At 63.9% G+C, this 20,481-nt stretch overlaps 1 protein-coding gene across 9 annotated transcripts in view; it reads right to left on the bottom strand.

Annotated features, from left to right (window-relative positions):
* Positions 1-466: 466 nt before the first annotated feature.
* The window catches only part of FBRSL1 (fibrosin like 1), a 77,534-nt gene continuing 57,519 nt past the window's right edge, over positions 467-20,481 (bottom strand). For 2 of the 9 annotated variants that reach the window (XM_032849214.1, XM_032849217.1), the window contains 15 exons: positions 13,449-13,494; positions 10,658-10,976; positions 10,334-10,554; positions 9,518-9,586; positions 9,136-9,350; positions 8,292-8,342; positions 8,017-8,112; positions 7,368-7,436; positions 7,204-7,233; positions 6,954-7,025; positions 5,763-5,895; positions 3,506-3,583; positions 3,214-3,297; positions 2,794-2,992; positions 467-1,963 (listed from right to left, as the gene is read on the bottom strand). In XM_032849214.1, the coding sequence (XP_032705105.1) occupies positions 976-1,963; positions 2,794-2,992; positions 3,214-3,297; positions 3,506-3,583; positions 5,763-5,895; positions 6,954-7,025; positions 7,204-7,233; positions 7,368-7,436; positions 8,017-8,112; positions 8,292-8,342; positions 9,136-9,350; positions 9,518-9,586; positions 10,334-10,554; positions 10,658-10,976; positions 13,449-13,494 (2,670 nt within the window). In that variant the 3' untranslated portion in view covers positions 467-975. Of the gene's footprint in view, positions 1,964-2,793; positions 2,993-3,213; positions 3,298-3,505; positions 3,584-5,762; positions 5,896-6,953; positions 7,026-7,203; positions 7,234-7,367; positions 7,437-8,016; positions 8,113-8,291; positions 8,343-9,135; positions 9,351-9,425; positions 9,587-10,333; positions 10,555-10,657; positions 10,977-13,448; positions 13,495-20,481 lie in introns of all 9 variants that reach the window. The other 7 variants (XM_032849216.1, XM_032849215.1, XM_032849219.1 and 4 more) reach the window with 7 other exon arrangements.

Genomic DNA, 20,481 nt, shown 5'->3' with positions numbered 1-20,481 from the left:
CGACTATTCCTGTTTGCAGCGAACCTGCAGACTGTCCAGTCCTAAAACTCTGCTACGGAGTCTGAGAACGCAACGCGCACGGGGTCCGCAGAACTGTCCTTGCGCCAGAGCCGCGGGTCCGAGGAGGGCGGGGCCCGGCTCGCCCGCCCGCGGGAAGGGACGCCCCCTGCCGGCCGCCTGCCCCACCGCGCAGCGCTTGCATAGCTGATCTGCAACAGTGAAGCTTCTGAGCGCCTGCGGCGACCGCGAGCGGGCTTGCGGCCAGGCGACACCACGAGCCACAGAGGTTTCTAGAAACTGCCTTTTATAAAGTCTACCTAGGTTAAGAATTTAATAACGTCATATATTCATATTAACAGACTATTTACATATTTCATTTGTTTTTTTTAAAAAACAAACCAAAAAAGAAATCTTATCTTATGCTCCCGCATAAGGCAAAAAAAGAGTTTTGTACAGTATTATTATGATTTTAATATATATCTGTAACTTCGGTTCCAAGTACCAAGGGAGGGCCAGGCGGGCCCTGAATGGGGGCCTCACAGTGCGCTGGACAAAATGACCGTTTTGTTTTTTTTTTTCTCCATAAATAAAACAAAAGATCCTGGGGTTCTAGAGCAGGATCTGAGGCCTTTACATTGCAAATCTGAACTGAAGATAGAAAAGCAAAGTCTCTTTTTTGTTTCTTTTTAAATGTCTAAAGAGCACAAAATTGAAAAAAATACAAATCTATTAAAAACGCTTCTCACCTGTGGGAAAAGATGTACAAACGTGAATTCTCCTCCAGTAGCCTAATTCGAAGCTCGGAAAACAAAAGATCACCCCCAGCAAAGACTGTGCAGACTTCGGGTGTTAAGCAAGGGTCACCCCAGGGCTGACGGCGCTGTGCTTAGGTTCTAGAAACGTCCGCGTAGAAAAGTTTACAGCAGTGCATTTGTGGAAGGGTCTCTGTACACGGGGCGCGGGGGCCTGCGGGGACTACCGTGCCTCCACCTCCTGGGGGTTGCGGGATGGGGAATAGTCACGCGCCTCGGGCCCGTGGCCCCCGAGCGGCGTAGTCCTGCTGCGTGGCGGCGGCCCAGGGGGCGTGGGGGGCCCGCCCGCGGCCACCAGTGGGGGCGGCGCGCCCAGCGCAGCGGCGGCGGCGGGCGGGGTCCGCGCCAGGAGCCCGTTGTGCAGCGCGGCAGCCGCGGGCCCGAGGCGCGGATAGTGCAGGGAGCCCAGCGCGGGCAGGAGCGCAGCGCTGTCCAGGTGCGCAGCGACGGGGGGCAGGTGCGCGGCGGCACCCAGGTGTGCGGCGGCACCCAGGTGTGCGGCCCGTGCGCGCTCCAGCTCCTCGCGGCGCGCCTCCCGCAGGCGCTCTGGGCTGTAGTCGTGGGGCTCGCGGTCGCGGTAGGGGCGCTCAGAGGGCTCAAAGAAGGTGGCGGGGCCCGGGGCGGGGGCGGAGGCGGGCAGGGCGCGCCGGGGCAGCTCCAGGCCGCGGTAGGCGTCGCGCAGGGGCTCCCACGTGAAGCCCAGGCGCTCGCGGGCCACCGGGCTGGGCCCGAGCTGCAGGGGCGCAGGGGGCGCGCGTGGACGCTCGGGCGCTGGGTGAAGGCCGGCCCCTGGGTGCTCGAGAGCATCACTGTCTTCCCTGCGCTCCTCCTTGACCTTGACGTCGCCCTGGGGCCGCTCGGCGGGCGCCTCCGGCGGCTTCCCCGGCTCTCGGCCCAGGAGGCCTGCTAGGCGTAGGCTGTCGCCCAGGGCCGCCTTGCTGTAGGGAGACGGCGGGCGCGCGGCCAGCTTGGTGCCGTCCTCCTTGGCCGGAGAGCGGCTCTCCTTGACGCGGGGCTCGGCCTCACGCTCGGCAGGGCCCCCGGGCCGGCTCGGTTCACTCTGGCCACGGAGCAGGAAGCTGCCGACTGGGGGGCCCAGAGGGGCTGCGGGCGAGGCCCGGCTCAGCATGCGCGTCTTCTCCAGGAGGTCCCTGGGAGCGACAAGACAGACACCTTCACTCAGCCCAGGGTCAAGGGGGGCTTCATGTAACAGGGTGCTGCTACCAAGCTCCCTCTCTAGGACCTCCAGATCCTTGGGATGTTTGTGGGGGTCCCATAAGCATCCTGTCAACACAGGGGTACAAGCCCACATCCTCACAGGGCCCACAACACCCCATGTCTTTCTTCCCCTTGATAAACTTGGAAGCCAGCTTTGCAGCAGGACCCCAGAGCTCTCCCCAGACCCAAGCCACTAAGCCCCTGAGGCAGGACAGAGGCAAGTTCATGCTGGGGAGGGCCCCCCCGCAGTGTGCCTCTGAGCCCTTTGCCCCGAGTCCGGCGCAAGGAAGAGGGCATGGCCCCCAAGGCCTTGGCTGGGGATCCCCAACAGGAGGAGGGGCGAGGCGGGGAGCCTCCTGCTCCTGTCCACTCCATCGGCCGGCCACAAAGGAACCACCTTAGGCTCCAGACTCTGCTGCTGACTCTGGAACAGGACTCCCACCTGCTCCGCCAACCTGGTGCTGCTGCCCAGGGGCAGCCAGCCTCAGCCCCGTCCTCCCAGCCAGGGGACTCTCCCACAGGTGCCCCTCCCAGAGCCAGACCCCGCCTTGAAGATGCAGATGGCTCCCTGCAGAGGCCCCACTGGGGTCATCGAGCTGAGCTGACCTTTCCTGTGGCCACCTCCAGGGCTGGATCCGCCCTCTCCGTGGCCCCTGCCCCAATCCTGGGGTTCTCCATGGGGCCCTCTCTCTACTGGCCTTCCCCAGCCCCGAGGGTACGGCAAGGGGGATCTCCACACAGAGCTGAGGCCGGTGCCACTCACCGCTCCTCCCTGCCCTTGTCCGGCTCTCGGTCGTGATTGGTCAGGGCTGAGACCCGATCAGGGTCCACAGGCTTAGGCCATGGGGGTGGTGTGGGAAAGGAGGGTGGCGCTCGGTGCAGTCGGTTCCAGGCCTCATGAGGGCTGGGCAGGCCATGCAGTGCGGAGCTCTCCTTGGGGGCAAAGATGCTGCTGCCCTGAGCTAGAGAAGGGTGGGAATGTGAGGCCAGGACAGCATCCCCACCCCGAGTGAGGGCGCCCTGTGGAACCGCAGGGCTGCTGGGGAGAAGCACACCATTCCTGCATCCCAGGGAGGTGGACAGAGGATAACAGTCAGCCAAGGGTCACGGTGCAGCCCAAACCCACACCAGGAGCCCATGCGTGCCGGCGGGAGAGCAGAGAGCAAGCTTGGTGGTCACTCACTCAATGTGTGGCTCCCCAGGCCTCCGAAGGCGCTGCTGCCCAGGCTCCCCAGGCCCCCGAAGGTCCCTGGCCTGCTGAAAGGGTCTGTGGGGACAACCGGGGCTTACGGTTCTTCGCGGCTCCCGCCAGGGCTCCCTCCTGACTTGACTTGAACACCAGACCCTCTCCTGTGACCCCAGAGGAAGGCAGGTGCCCCTACACAGTCTGAGGGCTGTCCTATTTTTCAGGGTCCCCTCCCCGCTTGTCCGCATCCTCCCCCAGTCAGACTTCAGAAACCGGAGAGGGCACCTACCTGTCAGGTGACTGGTGGTCAGGAAGCTGCTGGGATGGGCGGAGGGTCCGAACGGGTTGGCAGTGGGATGGGCAGCACCTATGAGAACAGGTTGACAGGAGCCTGATAGACCTGGGGCCTCCTGTTTATGGGTCATTCCTAGAGCGGGGACACCCCAGCTTCCTCCAGGGGCCTGTCTACATCTCCTGCCGGAAGCTCACGAGGGAGAAAGGAGGGATGAAGGCACTGGGGTCCCCAGAGAACAAGGTGTAAAGGCAGCCCCTTGAGGCCGCACCGAACACGCCGGCCCCAGAACTTCCAGCTGGAAGCTAAGAAGCGATCTTGGAGACTGAAGGGTTGCTGAAGAGAGCACATTTCCTCCCGCAGCGTCCCCCAGCCACAGCCCACAGGTGTCGTCACACAATCTGGCCTTGGCTGGGCTGGAGCCTGGCCCGATGGCACCCCCAGGGTGGCCGAGTTGGGCCCCGAGCAGGGGCCGTGGGGTCGGGGTCCGGCCCGGTAGCCGCACACGCCGGCCACTGCAGAGGGAGGATTCCCAGTGCAGACCAGTGACGTGGCCACGTCCATCTCGCCAATGTCCCCGGCTTGGGGGACACCGCAGTGGAGAGTTTATGCTTGTACTGGGCCTCCGCAGCCAGCCCCACCGCCGCTCCCACGCAGTTTCCCATCTCCTCGGGCTCCTCAGCACACAACCAGCCGCTCTCCCGAAGGATTCACAGGCCAAAGTCATCAAACGGAAACTTCGGAAGAACTAGCTTGGCCTGGCCCTAATGGAAACGTGTCCCACGTGTGCAAGGGGGCCACGTTGCTTTAAGAGCACACGCAAGAGTGAGCCGACAGGCAGGCTTCCGGCTCAAAGAATCGGGAAGGGCAGCGGCGCAGACGTGGGGAGAAACAGCCACGCCAGAGCAGGGCTGAGCCCTGCCGAGGGACGAGATGCCCGACAGGCAGGGCAGGCCACCTGTGTCCGTGGCTGCGGGGCCCGGTCCGGGTGGGTGGATGGCACCGCAGGGCGGGGATTCCGGGCTCCACACAGCAGAGGAAGCCACAGCTCCCTGGGCCCCACAGCGAAAACACGTCCTGCCGACTCCACAGACTGAAGCCCAGATGTGGGGGGAACCTCTGCGTTCTGAGGGACACCCCCATCCAGAGGCCAACGAGGAGCTGAAGCCAGGGACTGGCCAAGTCACGCTGTTTGAGGCCAGCCTGCGTGGTCTTGTCCACACGCAGCACGCCAGCCCGCTAACAGGGCCCACCCTTACTGGGTGCACCGCCAGGTCGAAGGGGGCTGCAGGGGCAGGAGAGCGTGTGCACGTGGAGGAGGGCGGTCAGGGAGGGCTGAGCGGGTGACGCCTGGTTCTGACAGCTGGGGAGGGGAGGAGTGGGCCCCTCCAGAGATGGGGTTGCTGCTCACGCCGCAGGCCCGGGTGGCTGGCCTCGGGAGCACCTGCGGGCGAGGCTGGGAACTCAGGACTCAGGCTCTCAGCTCCTTGCACAGCAGTGTCTCGTGGCCTTGCTCCCTTGCACAGACACCGGGTTGTGCGGGGCGCCTTCTCTCCTTCTGGGAGTCTGGTTTGGGTGTGTGCGCAGAGAGGAGCCATGTGACCACCCCTGGCTGGAACCCTGCGTGCTGGGTCTGCGAGTGTCCCAGCAGCACAGCACATGGCGCGGGTTGTCTCAGTTCCTTGCCGAGGAAATGGGGTGCGTCCTGGGCCTCCCCAGGCCAGCCCTCAGCCGTCCTGCGCCTGGCTTCCAGCTGATCTCCTGCCGCTAGACTTTCCCTTTCTCCCATTCTGCTATGTCCCTTCCCTGGGATGCAGCTTAACCCTGCGGGTAACCTATGCTGAGTCCTAGAAGGGCTCCCCGTGATCCTTGAACCTGGTGGTGGTCCCAGAGACCCAGCACGGCAAGATGGTGCCGGACAGACGTGTGGATTCTTGGGGAGCTATGCCAAAACCCTTCCCGGGAGTCCCGGGAGGGAGGCTAGAGTGGGGGAGGGGCAGGCCAGACCCAGGAGAGGACTCCTACCTTGGGTTGGGCAGGGAGACAGCAGAGGCGGGAGCTCCGGGGTGGAGGGGGAGCCCAGGGTGGGGGGTAGCACACGTCCTGGCACCGAGATGGCGGGTGCTGGGACTGACCCAGAAGAATCGTGGGAGAAACAAACCCGCGGATGTGTCTGGAACTGTCCTGTCGGAGCACCAGCCCAGGGAACAGGCAGGACCTCCCCTTTCCTTGTGCTCTGGACAGAGCGCCTTACCCGAGCCGGAGAAGAGGGGCCGGGCCAGGTCCTGTGGGTAGTGGAATCCGGTGAACATGCCTGGGGCTGGAGGTCTCCCGGACAAGTCCAGCTTGGCGCCCACCTCCAGCTTGTGGGGGTCCAGCTGCACCTGCTGAGAGGGACGGAGCACGTGCAGGGCCCGCCCGTCCTGCCCGCCACCGGCCGCCAGCGTGCCATGTCCTCCTTCCTGCTGGGGCGGAACCAGACCCTCGTCCCGACCCAGGAGAGCCAGGTGCTGTCAGGACAACGTGTGACGCACAGAGGGGGCGGCTCTCGCCTCCTGTGGCCTCTGAGAGCCGCGCATCTACACCAGAGCGCCTCAGTGCAGACACACACCACGCTTCCGTCGGTAACAGTTTCCCTGTGCTACAATTTCGCAGAACGGGACTGAAAAAGCCAATTCAGGTACGGTCGTTTTGAATACGCTTCAAGCTTCCGGTGACTGAATCTGGCCTCACTATTAGCATTTAAGTTTATTCCATAAAACAAACATCCTGTGGCTCCGCTGTGACGACCGTACGAGGCTAACGGGGCACGCAGACCCTCCGGGGCGCCCTGTCCTCGCACTGGGGTGCTCTGGTGCACGTGGGGGCCGCCCCCGGGGCTATAGCCGAACATTCAAACATTCGCAGAGTGAAACACACGATGTTTTGTCCTAGGACCCTGTGGACCTCTCATAGTACATGTTGGCGTGATGACTTCTGAAAGCCATGCACGGAGGTGCGTGTGACCCGAGATGACAACAGAGGAATCAGGACCCTTTGGGGATGGGGGTTGGGGCCCCGGCTGCCCCTGTTCTGGTGTGGGTAAGGGCCTCTCCTGCCTCTGCCTGCCCTTCCCTGGCATCCCCAGCCCGCGGCGTGTCCCCAGAGTGCCTGTGGCTGCCTCTGACCCGTGTTGTCTGGGTTATGGCCTGGGGGCCCACCTGGGCCACCTGCCCCTCCCAGACACACACCACAGGTGCTCACTAAATGCTTGCAGGAAAGGTCACGTGGATGCCTCAAATGATGCTGGTGGGACCAAAACAGAGTCAGCTCCTCCCAAACCCCTGCCTGGGGGCCTCCTGGGCAACCCCCCACCCTCTGGACTCCTCCCCAGCCCTGCCCCATGTGCCAACACAAGCAGCACGTGGGGACACCTGCCAGCCGGCAGGACGTGGGATGGGCTCACCTTGACCTTCTGCTGATGGTGGTAGATCTGCCAGGCGATCTGCACGTGCACCGCACACCACCTCCCAGGTTTCTGTGACAGGGCGGGCCACACACTCAGCTTCATGGGGGGCCTCTTCCTGCTGCCTCCCCAGGTTCCTGCTGTCCTGGGCACCCCTGGGGCCATCCCTGAGGCCCCCGCCATCCTCCCCAGCCACGAGCCTCCCTCCCAAGGACACAGGCACACGTGTGGGTGTGTGCCACACACTCACCCTGACTGCAGTCCGGTAGGGGTCGGACACCTGTCAGCGATGGAGAGGGAAGGGTGAGGTCCCGGTTCTGCGGGTGGCCCTGCTGCTGCCACCACCCTCCACGAGGGAGACTGGGCTGGCTGGGTGACCCCAGGGAGGGAAGGGTGGGCAGGAAGGCCACCTACCCCAGGGGCTTTCTGGAGGAGGGTGTGAACAGCACTGGCCCGGCCCGTTACCTCGATTGGGTTTGAAGTCTGAAGGCAGAGAACAGGGTACGACAGAGCTGCAGAGCCTGGGCCTAGGCCGAGGACCCCAGGAGGCCCTGTACCCTGCCACCCGCGGGGGCCTGGCTTCCCACACCCTCTGCCCAAGGATTTCGGCAATGGCGGGAAGGCGCTCTGGATGAGGACATGCCCAGGTTAGGGGGCTGAGGCAGCCCTGCTCTGGGGGGGATGAGAGGAAGAGGCCCATTCCTCTCTGGGGCCTCCTGTGACACGGATGGCTCCATACTGACCACCCCACAAAGACCTCCCCTCTGCCCTGATGCCCCCCATGCCAGCCTCCAGCACGCCCAGCTGAGAACAAGGACACACGAAACCTGACTACCGTTGCTCCCTGGTGTCCCCCCAACCCCGGCCACTGCCTAGGCTGGGGGTCCAGCTGAGGCCCCTCAGGGAGTATGGGAGCCCCCAGCCCCCTCCGGCCGTGGGGCTGCACAGCCACCTCCCCCGGGGATGGCTGGCTCACACCAACACCAGGACCACAACACACACAACTGCACAGCGGGGCTCCCATGTGCCCTGAACCCCGTCCCACCCCAGGCGCAGCTGGTACCTTGGGCTGAAAAGCACCCTGTAGGGACCCAAAGGGGCCTGGGTGTGGGAGCAGGGTGGGCAGTCCGGGGACGGCAGAAGAGAAGGACGGGAAAAACTGCAAGAAAAAGAGGGGGAGCGTTCCAGGGCCCCGGCTGGGAGCAAGGACACCCCGGGTGTGGACGCTGGGCCTGGCCCCTGCGCTATGGGGAAGGGAACCTGACAAGGCCTCTGGGCAGGCGCGGCCCCACCCTTTAACCGTGACCTCTAGCCCACTGACCGCAGAGGGACACTCACGTTGGAATGTCGGAAGTAGGGGCTGTCCAACTTGGGTGCGTATTTATCAAACTGGAAAGGAAAAAAGCGGAGAGTGAGGCCTCCCCGAGCCATCCCACACCCTCCACTGGGCCCAGCACCCGCACCCCTGTTGGGCCAGGCAGAGGCCCGGAAAGCTGTCCTGCTTCCTGTGGCTGCTGGCCCAGCCAGCTGACCCCTGGGGTCCCTGAGGACACTGGCCCAATGTCCTGAACTGGCCTCTTGGGGCCCAGCTCACAGACTGGGTGGGTCCCCTCCCTGTTCTAATGGTCCCACGGCAGGCAGTGCAAAGGGGCCCGTCTGTGTCATCCAAGTGTCCTGGCTGATGCCTGGGAGAGAATGCTGCTGTCATCACAGGGGGCATGGAGCCCAGGGCTGGTGGTCAGGCGGTCACATGTACCCAGGCCCCCAGCAGCCGGGCCCTTCACAGAGCAAAGCCCTGGTGATAGACTCCGCCCCACACGGTAGATGGCTCAGGAGATGGGGGCCCACGACCTAGGGCCCATGGGAGGGGGTCCTGGCTTCCCGCCCCCCTCAGTCCTGTCCCAGTCTCCAGACCGCTGTCCTGCTGCCAACCGAGATGCTGAAAATCCTGTGTGGCTAAGACTGGCCCCAAGGCCGTGTAACCTGTGAGCAGACGTGGGGCACCCGCCCAAGCCCAGGACAGAGAACCTCACAACGGGACCCACAGAAGGACCAGAAGGAGGGGCCAGACGGACAGACGGACAGAAAGGGACGGCGTTGGCCGGCGTGCGTGCGGAGAGCGTCTGCGTGTGCCTGCTGTGTGTCCCGCCCGCCCGCCCGCCCACGTGGGGGGCCTACGCACCGGCGGGGGTGCGGCGGGTGGCAGGAGCGGCGTCGGGGGCAGCCCCGCAGGGAAGGGGGCAAATGTGTGTTGGTGCTGGTGTGTGTGCTGGTGTGTGTGTTGGTGCTGGTGGAACTCCGCCCGCAGCAGAGCCCCCGGGCCCAGGGGAGCGCCGGGCCGCTCAGCGCTCTGGACCAGAAAACGCGCGTTCAGCTCTTGCCTGAGCAGCTCGTGATCTACAAGAGAAAAAGAGAGAGAGACGGAGAGGCACGTCGGCCGTGGGCTCCGGGCGGGGCGAGGCGGATAGTCACCTGGCACTGGTTTCGGCAGGCCAAGCCGTGGTGGCCGCTCGCTAGGTGCGGGCCCCAGGGTGGAGGTAAGAGAGGAGCCTGTGACCAAGTACCAATCAGAATCCCCGAATGAGGCTGGCAATACATGATTGGCTGGCTGAATGAGATCAACAGGCTGGCATCTAAAGGCAAGAGAGAACACCGTGAGCCCCCGGTGCCCCCTGTCCCCCCAGCCCAGCGACCTGGTCCCATCCCAGGGCACAGGGCTGCCCGCACCTGCGTTGGGCTGCTCAGGATTTTACAAAGAACGTGGAGACAAGACCCCTGGGAGAAATCTTCAATGACCCCACACTTGGCCTTGAAGGGGCACCTGCCAGAACCAAGCAGGGAGGGAGAAGCCAGGCTGCTGCCGTTCGCCCGGAAACCCCCTGCTCCAGAACTCAGCTCTGCACGCCCCCACAAAGGGCCTGGGGCCCTCCTCCCAGACACACTAGGGGTGAGAGGCTGCAAGGGTCACAGCAGGCCCTGGAAGCCTTTGTTGGCACGGCAACGGAGACGCTCCAGGTCCCCTCCCCTTGACGAGGCCTGGCAAGGGCTCAGGAAAGAGCAGGGAACACTCTGCGTTTCCGTGGGCACATACAGGCACGCATGCGCCAGCACACACGTGCACACCCCAGGCGGAGGCAGGGAGCCTCCTCTGCACCTGGCAGTGGGATCTCCCGCCTGGGAAACGAAGCCTGCGGGGGTGGGGTGGGGTGGGGTGCCTGAGGCGGGCTTGCCATCAGTCCCTGGGGTCTGGGACCAGGTGGGGGAGGCTTTGCCTCAGGTGCCCGCACCCCTTCCCCAGGTAGACCACGTCCCTCCCACCTGCCCAGAGGGAAGGACCACAGAGTGGAGGAGCAGTGACCCCAGCCCCAGCCAGTACCTACCGGCAGGGTGTCCTGGGAGGACCAGGCTGTTGGCCGGCAGCGCCGGGGGCGGGGGCAGTGTCGGGGGGGCAGCGAACATGGCCGCCGCGTGGTGCTGGTGCTGGGCCTGCGAGCGGAGCGCCAAGTGTGAGGTAGACAGGTGGGGGCCCGGCCCGAGAGGCGACAGGGACGCGTGCTTCGCGAGCCCGAGGCTGGCGCTGCTGCTGGCGCTGCTGCTCCTGCTGCGGGGAGCGGGGTTCAGCGCCCGGGGGCGGGGCGTCCGCGCGGCCCCGCCCCCGCCCGCCCCCGCGGCTCGCAGGCCCCGCCCCGCCCCTCCCCTCCCACCTGAGGCTGTGCAGGCCGTTGTGCGCAGCCTGGCCGTGGCCGGCGAAGGCGCCCAAGGGCAGAGGCACGTGCGTCGGGAGCGGGGCGCGGGGCTGCGGGGGCGCGGGCGGCGGCTGCGGGGTGAGGCGGGGCAGGGCGGGGGCTTCCTTCTTGACCGGCGGGCTGGCCGGGGCGCCTGGCGCGGGGCCGGCGGAGGGCGCCGGGCTGCGCACGGTGGGCAGGAAGGGCGGCTCGGCGCTCAGCTCGCGGCTGCGCTCCAGGCCCGAGACTTTGGGCGGCGCCCCGGCCTTGGCCTCAGCCTCCTCGCCCAGCGTGGGGCCTGCGGAGAGAGGGCCGGAGTGAGCTGGGTCTGACTCAGGGACAGTAGCAGCGAGGTCGCGACCAGGACTGAGCCCCCCCCTCCGCCCCCCCCGTCCAGTCCACAGGGGCCAGCGCTGGGGCCCAGAGAGCCTGCCGCGATTCCACTTTCCGGGAGAGAGGCCAAGTGCAGCGGACTCGGCCCTAGCAGGGCAGTGGCTCCAAACCCGTGGCCTGCGTGGACACGCCCTTCCAGCCACTGCATCCCGCCACACCTTCACCTGTAGCCTTTGCCACTGAGCAACACGTGTGCTGGTGGCCTGCTTTCTTTCTGAAGCCACCCAGGTGACCCACGGCCTGAGCCGTCTTTGGGCCCATGACCTGGGGGGCCACTCTCCAGAGGACTGGCCTCGCTGGGAGGTGGTGGGAGAAGTTGCTGCTCCCCCACCCCGCCAACATCCAGGTCGTCATTGTACCCCCCCAACACCCACTGTCCAGGCAGCTCCGCGGACACTGGTGCCCGCTCCCTGACCTTCCGCCTACTCATCCCAACCCTCCTGTCCACGCAGGGTCTAGGCAGCAGGCGCATGTGCAGGCTGGAGGAAGCTTTGTCTGAGTTTCCCAGGAGTGGGAGTCCAGCTTCCTGACTGCGGTCACCCTGTTTGGGCTGCTGGCGGATTCGCTTCCTCCTGGGGCGCATGCTGGCACTTGCCACGCTGAGTGAAGCGAAAAGCCCAGCTGCGTGGCTGTGGGACGGGGCCGGCGAGACCCAGAGGACTCCGCTGAACCTCTGGGAAGTCTCCTCCCCTGGCAGAAACAGGTGGCAGCAGGGAATGGCTCCTTCTGCCTCCTCTAGGGTGACATTTCCCACTGCAGCCACCAGCCTGCGTCTGTTTGCTCAGGGACGGAGCTAGTGAGGGGGCCGCCGCACCACCACGAGAACGGGGACTGGCGGATCACAGCACCGTCCCTACCCACTTGCTCACAGCTACCAAGGGGAGCTGGCCGGGCACTCCCACCTCCTTCCTGCCTCTCTTCCATCTTTGCGCCAGCCCCTCTCGAAGGAAGCGCAGCCCCAAGGACAGAAAAAGGCAGGTGTAGGCTGGGCAGAGCTGGGTTCCACCAGTGCCCCAGCCCACCTGCAGCGCCTCCCCTCCCTGGGGAAGCAGGAGCACTACCAGTGATCACCCCTGCTGTGACCCTCCCTGGGCACTGCAGAGCCCTGACTGGTTTCCTGAGCTCTGCCTGCGCACGTGAGTGGACCGGGCAGTGGGCTGAACTGTGCCAAGAAGCCATGTCTGAACCATAATCCCTAGCACCTGTGAGTGTCACCTAATTTGGAAAAAGGGTCTTTGCAGATGTCATCAAGCTAAGAATTTTGAGATGATACCAGTCTGGAACAGGGTGGGCCCTAAACCCAGGGACGGGCATCCTTCTAGGACAAAAGGCCAGGGGAGGTAGGAGGGACATGGCTCTGAGTCCAGGAGTGGAAGAGGAAGGAAGGAACCTCCCCAGGAGTTTTTGGAGTGTGGCCTTGCCAACACCTTCAGCTCAGACTTCTGTTCTCCGGACTGTTGAGGGTAAGTGTCCGTCCATTTTTAGCTGCCCAGTTTGTGATTATTGGCTGAAAACACCCTAGTTCTGTGTTCCACTCTGGGTCAATGCCGGCAGAGTGTGCCTCCCTCCCAGGACCTGTCTGGTCTCCCCTACCCTGATTATGTTGGGCATGTGCATGCTTTGCTGAAATGCTTTGATCTGAGGATGAGGCATCCCCACCTGAATCATGGGGAGACCATGCCCTGTTCCCAAGCCACTGTGGGCCTCCACGTTTCTGTGCTGCAAAGCCTGTTGCGTCCAGTCCCATCTGGATGGAGCCTTCTAAGCAAAAGGGCCCCTTCTCTGTGCTGGGTCCAGGGACCCTGGTAGGCAGGTTGGTTGCTGGGAAACTCACCCTCTAGAGCAGTGCTGGCTAAGAGCTTTCTGGCACTCTGTGTCTGTGCCACCTCACCCATGTGGGGGCCATCGGCCAGGGGGTGGGGCTGCTGTGCAGGGATCTAGTCCTTTCACGGCAACATTAGCCATGTGTGTAGTGGTGGCCGCAGCAGCCAGCCTACACCGTGGGTGTAGCAGGTGCCAAACCACAGGCTGCCAGTTGTCCCCAGAGCGCCTGACCCCATGAGCCTGGGGATGGTCTGGGACCATGCCTTGCTACCCAGTCCCAGTGAAGGGGCAAGAACCCCACTTCGGGAACCACTGCTCCAGTGCTGACCTGGCTCCTGACTTCTGCTTTCCTTGTAGCTTTTGGTGGGGGCTGAAAATCATAGCACGTAACCACTGCCTCAGGCTCTGCATTCAGAAACCGACCCATGATTGAGCCCAATCTGGAGCCCACTCTCTTGCCCCAAAAGGCTTGCTGTCCCTTCCCACGATGGTTTCTGGAATGAGTCCTATCCTTTCCTAGAGACTAGGAGGTGAGGCCACGGAACATGCTTACCTTTATCGGCTGCTGGGGCAAAGAGCTTCTCGGAGCCCACAGATGCCTGGAAGACAGAGAGGAGGGTCAGAAACCAGAGGGGACCAAGGGCTCAGGGGTGAACTTGGCTCTTACCCTGCCCCCCCGGACATAGGTCTGGACGGGTTTTGTGCATGCCAGGGCTGCCTGGCCTGGCAAATGTATCCTCCTGTGCCCACAGCTGTCACACGGGTGGGCACACAGGTCCCTCAACCCACAACTGGAATCGAGGAGGCTCAACAGAGACGTGGCTGTTCAGTGTGACCCTGCCAGTGGGGGGCTGGGACTTGGGAACTCAGGGGCACCTCGGCAGGACCAGCCCCAGGAACCCAAGGACCCCACTGGGCCTGGTGCTGGAAGATGGAGCAGAGCTTGGGACTGAACAGGTGGTAGGACAGCACCCTCCATAGTTTGGTCCAAATCACACATCTGGGGACCGCGGCTAGGACGAGATGCAGTGTCCACAGCAGAGCGTTCTGCTCTAGGTGGTTCCTCATGGACCCTCCCCCTCACCAGCCTCTCTCCTGGGGACACGCCCACATGCACACAAGATGGTGGGATATCAGGGTGAGGAAGGGGCCCCGCATGGAGGACCCTGCCACAGCTCATAGGAAGGAGCTCCCTGAAACTGCCCTGAGTAGACTTTTTTTTTGCTAGTTGATTTTTTTCCCAAGATTTTATTTTTAAGTAATCCCTACACCCAATGTGAGGCTCGAACTCACAACCCCAAAATCAACAGTCCTACGCCCCACCAACCGAGTCAGCCAGGAGCCCCACTAATTGACTTTTTAAAAAACAGCTTCCTGGGACATCTGGGTGGCTCAGTCGCTTAAGCTGCTGCCTTCAGCTCAGGTCATGATCCCAGAGTCCTGGGATCGAGTCCCACATAGGGCTCCTTGCTCAGCAGGGAGCTGCTTCTCTCTCTGCCTCTGCCTATCTGCCTGCTTGTGCACATGCTCTCTCTCTCTCTGGCAAATAAACAAACAAAAAAACCCAGTTTCCCTGAGCTCGAACTCATACGCTGCACAATTCACCGGTCGAAGGTGTAAGATTCTGTGGTTTTAGGGTCTTTGCAGCTGTGAGCAACTGTCACCTTGGCCAGGCTTAGGACGTTTTCATCACCCCAAAATGAAACCATGAGTTCTTCAGCCAGCACATCCCCTGGCCCTGGGACCACTGCCTCTCATGTATGCAGAGGTCCTACTGCTGGACTTCTCGGTGGAGAGAGTGGCCAGTGGCTGGCATGGGGCGGTGGGGCAGGAGGCGTGAGGCAAACAGCGCAAGGACTCAGCCACGATCGAAGCCAGACAGCGGCAGGCACTGGCAAGGACACAGAGAAGCCGGGGCCCTCGAGCACCGCTGGCCGTGAGATAAGAGGTGCAGCCGCTGTGGGCAGGGGTCCCGCGGGTCCTCACAGGGCTCAGTGTGGAAATACGTGGAACAGCAATTCCACTCCTGGGCACACGCTCCCCCAGACTGGAAGCTGAGTCTGCAGCCGGTATCTGCTCCGGCAGACCCAGCAGCGCTATTCACGGCAGGCAAGCAGGGGGAGGGGCCTGTGTCCATCGGCGGGTGTAGGACGAACAGAACTGTCCAGACGGGACAATGCACGCTGCCCGGCCTCAGAGAGGAAAGAAATCCTGAGCTGCTACCTGGAAGGACCTTGAGGACACGGTGTGCAGCACGAGGCCAGAAGCAGAAGGACAAACACTGGGGGATCCCACTTATTTGACGAGACAGACTCAGAGGAGATGGGGCACCGGGGCTGGGGTGGGGGAGCTGGGTTCAGCAGGGACGGCGTCGCTTTTCCAGGGAAGAGTCCCGGAGGTGGCAGCCACACAGCAGGGCCAATGTGCTTAATGGCTCTTCACGCGCACGCAGAGACGGTCCAGATGCTGAGTTCTGTTATGTGGATCTTACACAATAAATACCAAATAGAAAGAAAACACGAGGGAGCTTTCCAGGGTGATGAAAGCATCTCGGACCGTGAGGGAGGATGTAGTCCTACACGTTGGTCACGGTGCCTCACGCCGCACACTTGAAACACGAGCGTCTTACTAAATGGGGCAGTTACGGGGCAGGGGAGTCGGTTACAAGATGCACTCCCCACCCAGGGGCAGAGCCGGGCCGTGCATGTCCCAGGCTGGACGCTGCTCATCCGTGGGGAAGTGAAGGGCGTGTGACGGGAGCCCCCGGCCAGGAACAGGGGAAGCTGCTCCCTCTGGCGAGTCAGACTGACCCGGGATGTCAAACACAGAGCCACAGATGCACGCCTGTTGCTGGGCTACTTCGCAATCACACTGGAATGGGGTCAGTCCTTTCTACTCATGTCCCCAAAGCCGGACGGGAAGAAAAGAGGGAGGTAACGCAGCCACCAAACCACAGCCCAGTGCCCGGGGGCCGGGCTGCAGAAGGGAGGCTCCTCAGGCTGAGCGAGTGCAGAGCACTCGCGGAGGCCGGGGAAGGAGCCCTGACAGGCAAGCAAGACCCTCGGCGGGCCTCAGACGCGGGAGGCTCCAGGCGGGGAAGAGGGTTGCACTCCGCTGTCCCCCGTGTCTGACGGAGCGTGGCCACTGGTGCATGGAGGGGCCCTTCCTGCCTGGCCTGCCAGACCGTGGAGGCCGTGTGTCACCTCCTCACTCACTACCAGCTGGGTGGGACACGCTGCACTCCCACACAGGGGCGCCACGGCCGTGACCTCTTCTCTCCCAAGTTTGTTTCCTTGCCAGCTGGTTCTTCCCGGTACATCCCTCATGGTGAGTAGTGCTTGTCAGAGGCCCTGAATCCACCACCTCATGCCCGAGCTGGGGGTCTGCAGGGGCAGGGTGGGGTGGGCTGTCAGCCCCGGAGGGGGAGGGGGCGCTGCAGCCCAGCCTCCGGTTCCAGACACAGCCAGGCCCCCGGTCTGTCTGCAAAGTGATGATGCCCTAGGACCATGACGAGGACAGCTCATGCCCGTCCGCTCTACAGCAGCACAGCCCTGAATCCGCCCGAAGCGATGGCCACCGCACCCCCACGCCTGATGGCGCATGGGTCACCCCACCAAAGGCGGTCCAGGGACCCCAGTCCTTCCTGGATTGGACCCTCACCATGACCCCAGGACCACATGGCGGCGCCCCTGATAGCTCTGTTGTGATCAGCATTACCTGGGCTCATTAACATGCCCACAGATGAATTCCCCACGAAGCCCAATCTCTCTTAAATCCAAATCAGAACAGGTCACCCCCCGACTCAAGTGCTCCAACGTCTTCCCAGTGCCCCCAACTGCAGTCTTTCCCCCCCATCCTGCAAGGCTGCGTGAGGCCCATGTGGCTCCTGACCCTGACCCCCCTCCCCCACCCTGTACCAGGGCCCTGGTGCCTGGTGTGAAGGTCTTTTTTTGCTCAGCTGGACGCGTGTGGGTGCTGCCGCAGATGAGAGGAGCTGTGTGCCCCGCAGCCTCCTCTAACGCGGCAGCCCCCTGAGGTCTTCATCATCGGATGCGCTGCAGGGACGGCGCTAACTGAGCGAGCATCCTCAGGAGTCCCCAGCTCAGAGCCACTGCCAGAGGGCTCCTTCTCTCTAGGCAGAGCAAACCATCCGAGCTCAAAACCCCAGCTGCCATCACCATCCAGGAGGGGTCTGGGCTGGTAAAGGGAAGCAGGTGGGGGGTGGTGTCCCCAAGCCCCAACCACGTTCAAGCCCCCTGTTCTGGCAGGCATTTCCATCTGAACAAGGTGGTATCAGAAGGAACACCGAGAAGCAGCACTGAGAAAATTCCTGTGTTCTGTCCAGCACAACTTCTCCTGGTCCCAGCCTGGGGGATTGGGGGGGCAAGTTCACCTAAGGCCGGGCTGGTTTAGTTCAAAGCCGGGGGCTTGAATAGGGGCCAGGAGGTGGCGCCCCAGGCACTTGGAAATTCAAGGGGTACAGTGGAGGGAGTGGGGGAAGTGTCTTCACCACTACCCCCCATCCTGGATGCCCCCCTGGCAAAGGCAGGAGGGAAGGCACTTTCCCAGGTCCATGCAGTCCCCTCCACCCCCGGTACCACAGAGGGCCCAAGTTAAAGTTTGCCTGGGGAGGTTGAGGATCTGAGTCCCTGCAGGGGTCCTGGGAAGGGGCCCAGCAGGTTCCTGGACCACAGTGAGAGGCCTGGACATCTGGACAAGCGCAGCCATGCCCATCTGGTAAGGTTCTGAACAGACGGGGCAGGCACCCTCAGACTGCTTCAGGCGGCTGCGGGGCGGCGACCGGGTGCCAGCGACCGCGTGCCAGCCCCTTTCCCAGGGCAAGCGAAGAGGTGCTCCTTCTGGAAGTCGCCCAGGACAGTCCCTCTGCTCATTCTCTTCCAGGGGGAGGGGTCCGGAGCTGGCCGGCTGAACAAGGCGGGTGGGCAGCACCAGGGCAGTCACCAGACCCGTGCAAATAACTTCCCGAAGACCATCTACTGGGATGTGACCCAGGCAGCCACAGCGTCTCTAAACCTGGCATTGAGCCAGCGTGGGAACGGAAGAAAGGGGTCACTCCGGGCGAAAACACAGGTGGGAGGGGCCGGGGCTGCAGGTTCACGGTCTCGGTGGAGAGGGCACGCCCGGTAGGGAGTGTGTCACGACCGATCATAACTCCCCTGGGGTGCACAATCCCGGCCGCCGGCGGGGGTCACGGCGCGCTTTGTCTTCGAGGACCCGACCCGCGGGGTAGCCTCCGCCCGCCGCGCCCCGCCCCAGACAAAGAACTCCAACTCCGGGCAGGTGAGCGCGGAGGGCGCCGGGAACCGCGGTGGCCGAGCCCCCGCCGGGGCACAAACAAAAGCGCGCGTCCCCCACGACGCCCGGCCCCGCCTCTGCCGCGGGCCCCCCAGTGCCCCCGCCAAGGCCCGGGACCCTCCGCAGGGATGCACCCCCGCCCGCCGGCCGCCACGTGGGCCGCGCGGACGCAGCCGGAGACACGGGGTCTCCGCGCGCCTGGCTCCCGGGAGAGACGGGGTGGGCAGAGCGCCGGGGGCCTCTCCTGAGCCCCGCTCCTCTGGAAGGGACGGTTGCTGTCTTGTCCCCGGCCCCCGAAGTCCCGAATCCCTCCCCGGTGCCACCAGCGCGCACTCACCGCGCGGGCGCCCCGGGTCTGACGCGCTCTGCAGGCAACTGCCGCTCGTCCTCGGGCCGAGGCCGGGCGGCATGGACGCGGGCGGCGGAGCGCGGGCCCCCCGCCACCTCCGGCCGTCGAGGTGGCCCTTCTCCCGGCGCGCCCTGCCTAGCCGGAGCCCGGGCCGGGGACGCGCATGCCGGGCGCACCGGCTCAGAGAGCTCTGGGCGGCTCTGGCGGTGCGCGGGGCCCCCGGCGCCGTCGGGCGCGGCGAGGGCCGGAGAGGGCGGCGGCGGCGGCGGCGGGCGCACTGCTGGCGGGCGCGCAGGCGGCGGCGAGAGCGCGGGCGGGCGGGGCGGGGGCGGGGCGCGGGCAGGCCCGACTAATCCAGCCCCGAGGCGCGGATCTGCCCGCGCCTGGCCGCACGCCGGTCGGAGCCTGGACGTTCCCTGTCCGCCGCGAGGCCAGCGGCCGCAGCACCCTCTGTGCTGAGCGCTTTGTGGGCCCGAGCCCCTCCGATTCGCAACAAGCTATGCACGGCTTCTAAGTCCGGTTTACAGAGGGGGAAACTGAGCCACTGAGCGGCGAGGAAAGAGCGACAGCGCTCGTATGTCCGTAACGGTGTAATCTCCGCCCTCCCGGGGCTCGGTTTCACCGTCTGCGAAACGGGAAAGCACAGTGGGGAAAGGTCCTATCAGTCACTGGAAGCGGAAACGGCTATTGCCGGGCACGGGCCGCCAGAGCCTCCAGGCCGCTCGGCGGGAGGAAGCCCACTGCAGATCCAGGAGAACCATCGCCGCTTGCGAACGCCCGCACGTGCGGACACCGAGCAGGCACAGCGGTAGCCCCCCGGGCGCAGCGGCAGCGGCGGGCCTCTCCATTCCAGAGCGTACAGACAGGGGTCCCAGGAGGCCAGCAGTACAGCTTCCCATCATGAAACGAGCTGTGTAACAATCCACGCAGAACGCACGCTCGGGGGCACCAGGAGGTGAGCTCTGGTGGGGGCGTCCAGGGACCCCTGGCTTAGAAGCCCAGGTCAGAACCTGCAAACACCTGCTCCAGGCTGTGAGAATCAGTGGCCGGGTCCACAATGGGGGAGCCTGCTGCATAGCTATCCCAAGAGAGCAGAGCTGACCAGCCCCAGGATTCCCATGCACGAATGGACACATTTGCAGAGGACACAGTAATCTCCAAGGGTCCAGAAGAAACGGCTAACAGTGCCACTCGCGGTGGGGACCTTAAGTCCTTTTGTCCTGCTTGAATTATTTTTCAAATCTCTGTACTCACTTCTCCTGGCAAATGAACGCCATTCCCCCAAGTTCTGCCGTCTCCTGCCACAGACAGCAGACGCCAGCTGCTGTTGAACGCCACAGTACGCCCTGTAACTGAAATCGTCGGGCCCTCATGCCTCCGTCCTTTGAGGACACCCCATCACCCCCACTGTGTTGATGAGAAAGCGGAGGCAGAGACAAGAAATGACCCACTTGGGGCCATGCAGCTGCTCTGCGGCAGAGCTCGGATTTGAACCCCAGCAGTATGACTGGTTTCTATGGGCTCGGCCAGGACATGCTCGTCCTCAGGGAAGGCAGCAGAGGCCAGACCTACTGGGGAAGATCAGGGACTGGGGAGGAGTCTCTGCCTCACAGGCGAGTGTCTAGCCCCCTCACCCGCCACACTGCACCCCACAGGGTTATGAGCTCCCGCACACAGCCCTGGCTCCAAGGCCTCGGGCAGCAAAGGGGAAAGGGGTCCATGCAGTGGTGTGTCCCAACCTGGTTCTCTCTGTTCAGCAGCCAAAGAGCCCTGAACGATGTCATGCTCCAATCCCAGGAGTCTGTGAGTGGTCACCCTCCCTGGCAGAGTGGAATTCAGATTGCTCACCAGCTAAGCTGGTGATGGCAGGTGACTGGGGGAGGGGGCAGTGGAATCCCAGGGTCATTACCAGTGGAAGGAG

This window comes from Lontra canadensis, unplaced genomic scaffold (genome assembly GCF_010015895.1).
Source record: "Lontra canadensis isolate GAN:19392208 unplaced genomic scaffold, GSC_riverotter_1.0 scaffold220, whole genome shotgun sequence".
NCBI classification, from domain to species: domain Eukaryota; kingdom Metazoa; phylum Chordata; class Mammalia; order Carnivora; family Mustelidae; genus Lontra; species Lontra canadensis.
This window is presented reverse-complemented; position numbering and strand designations above follow the sequence as displayed.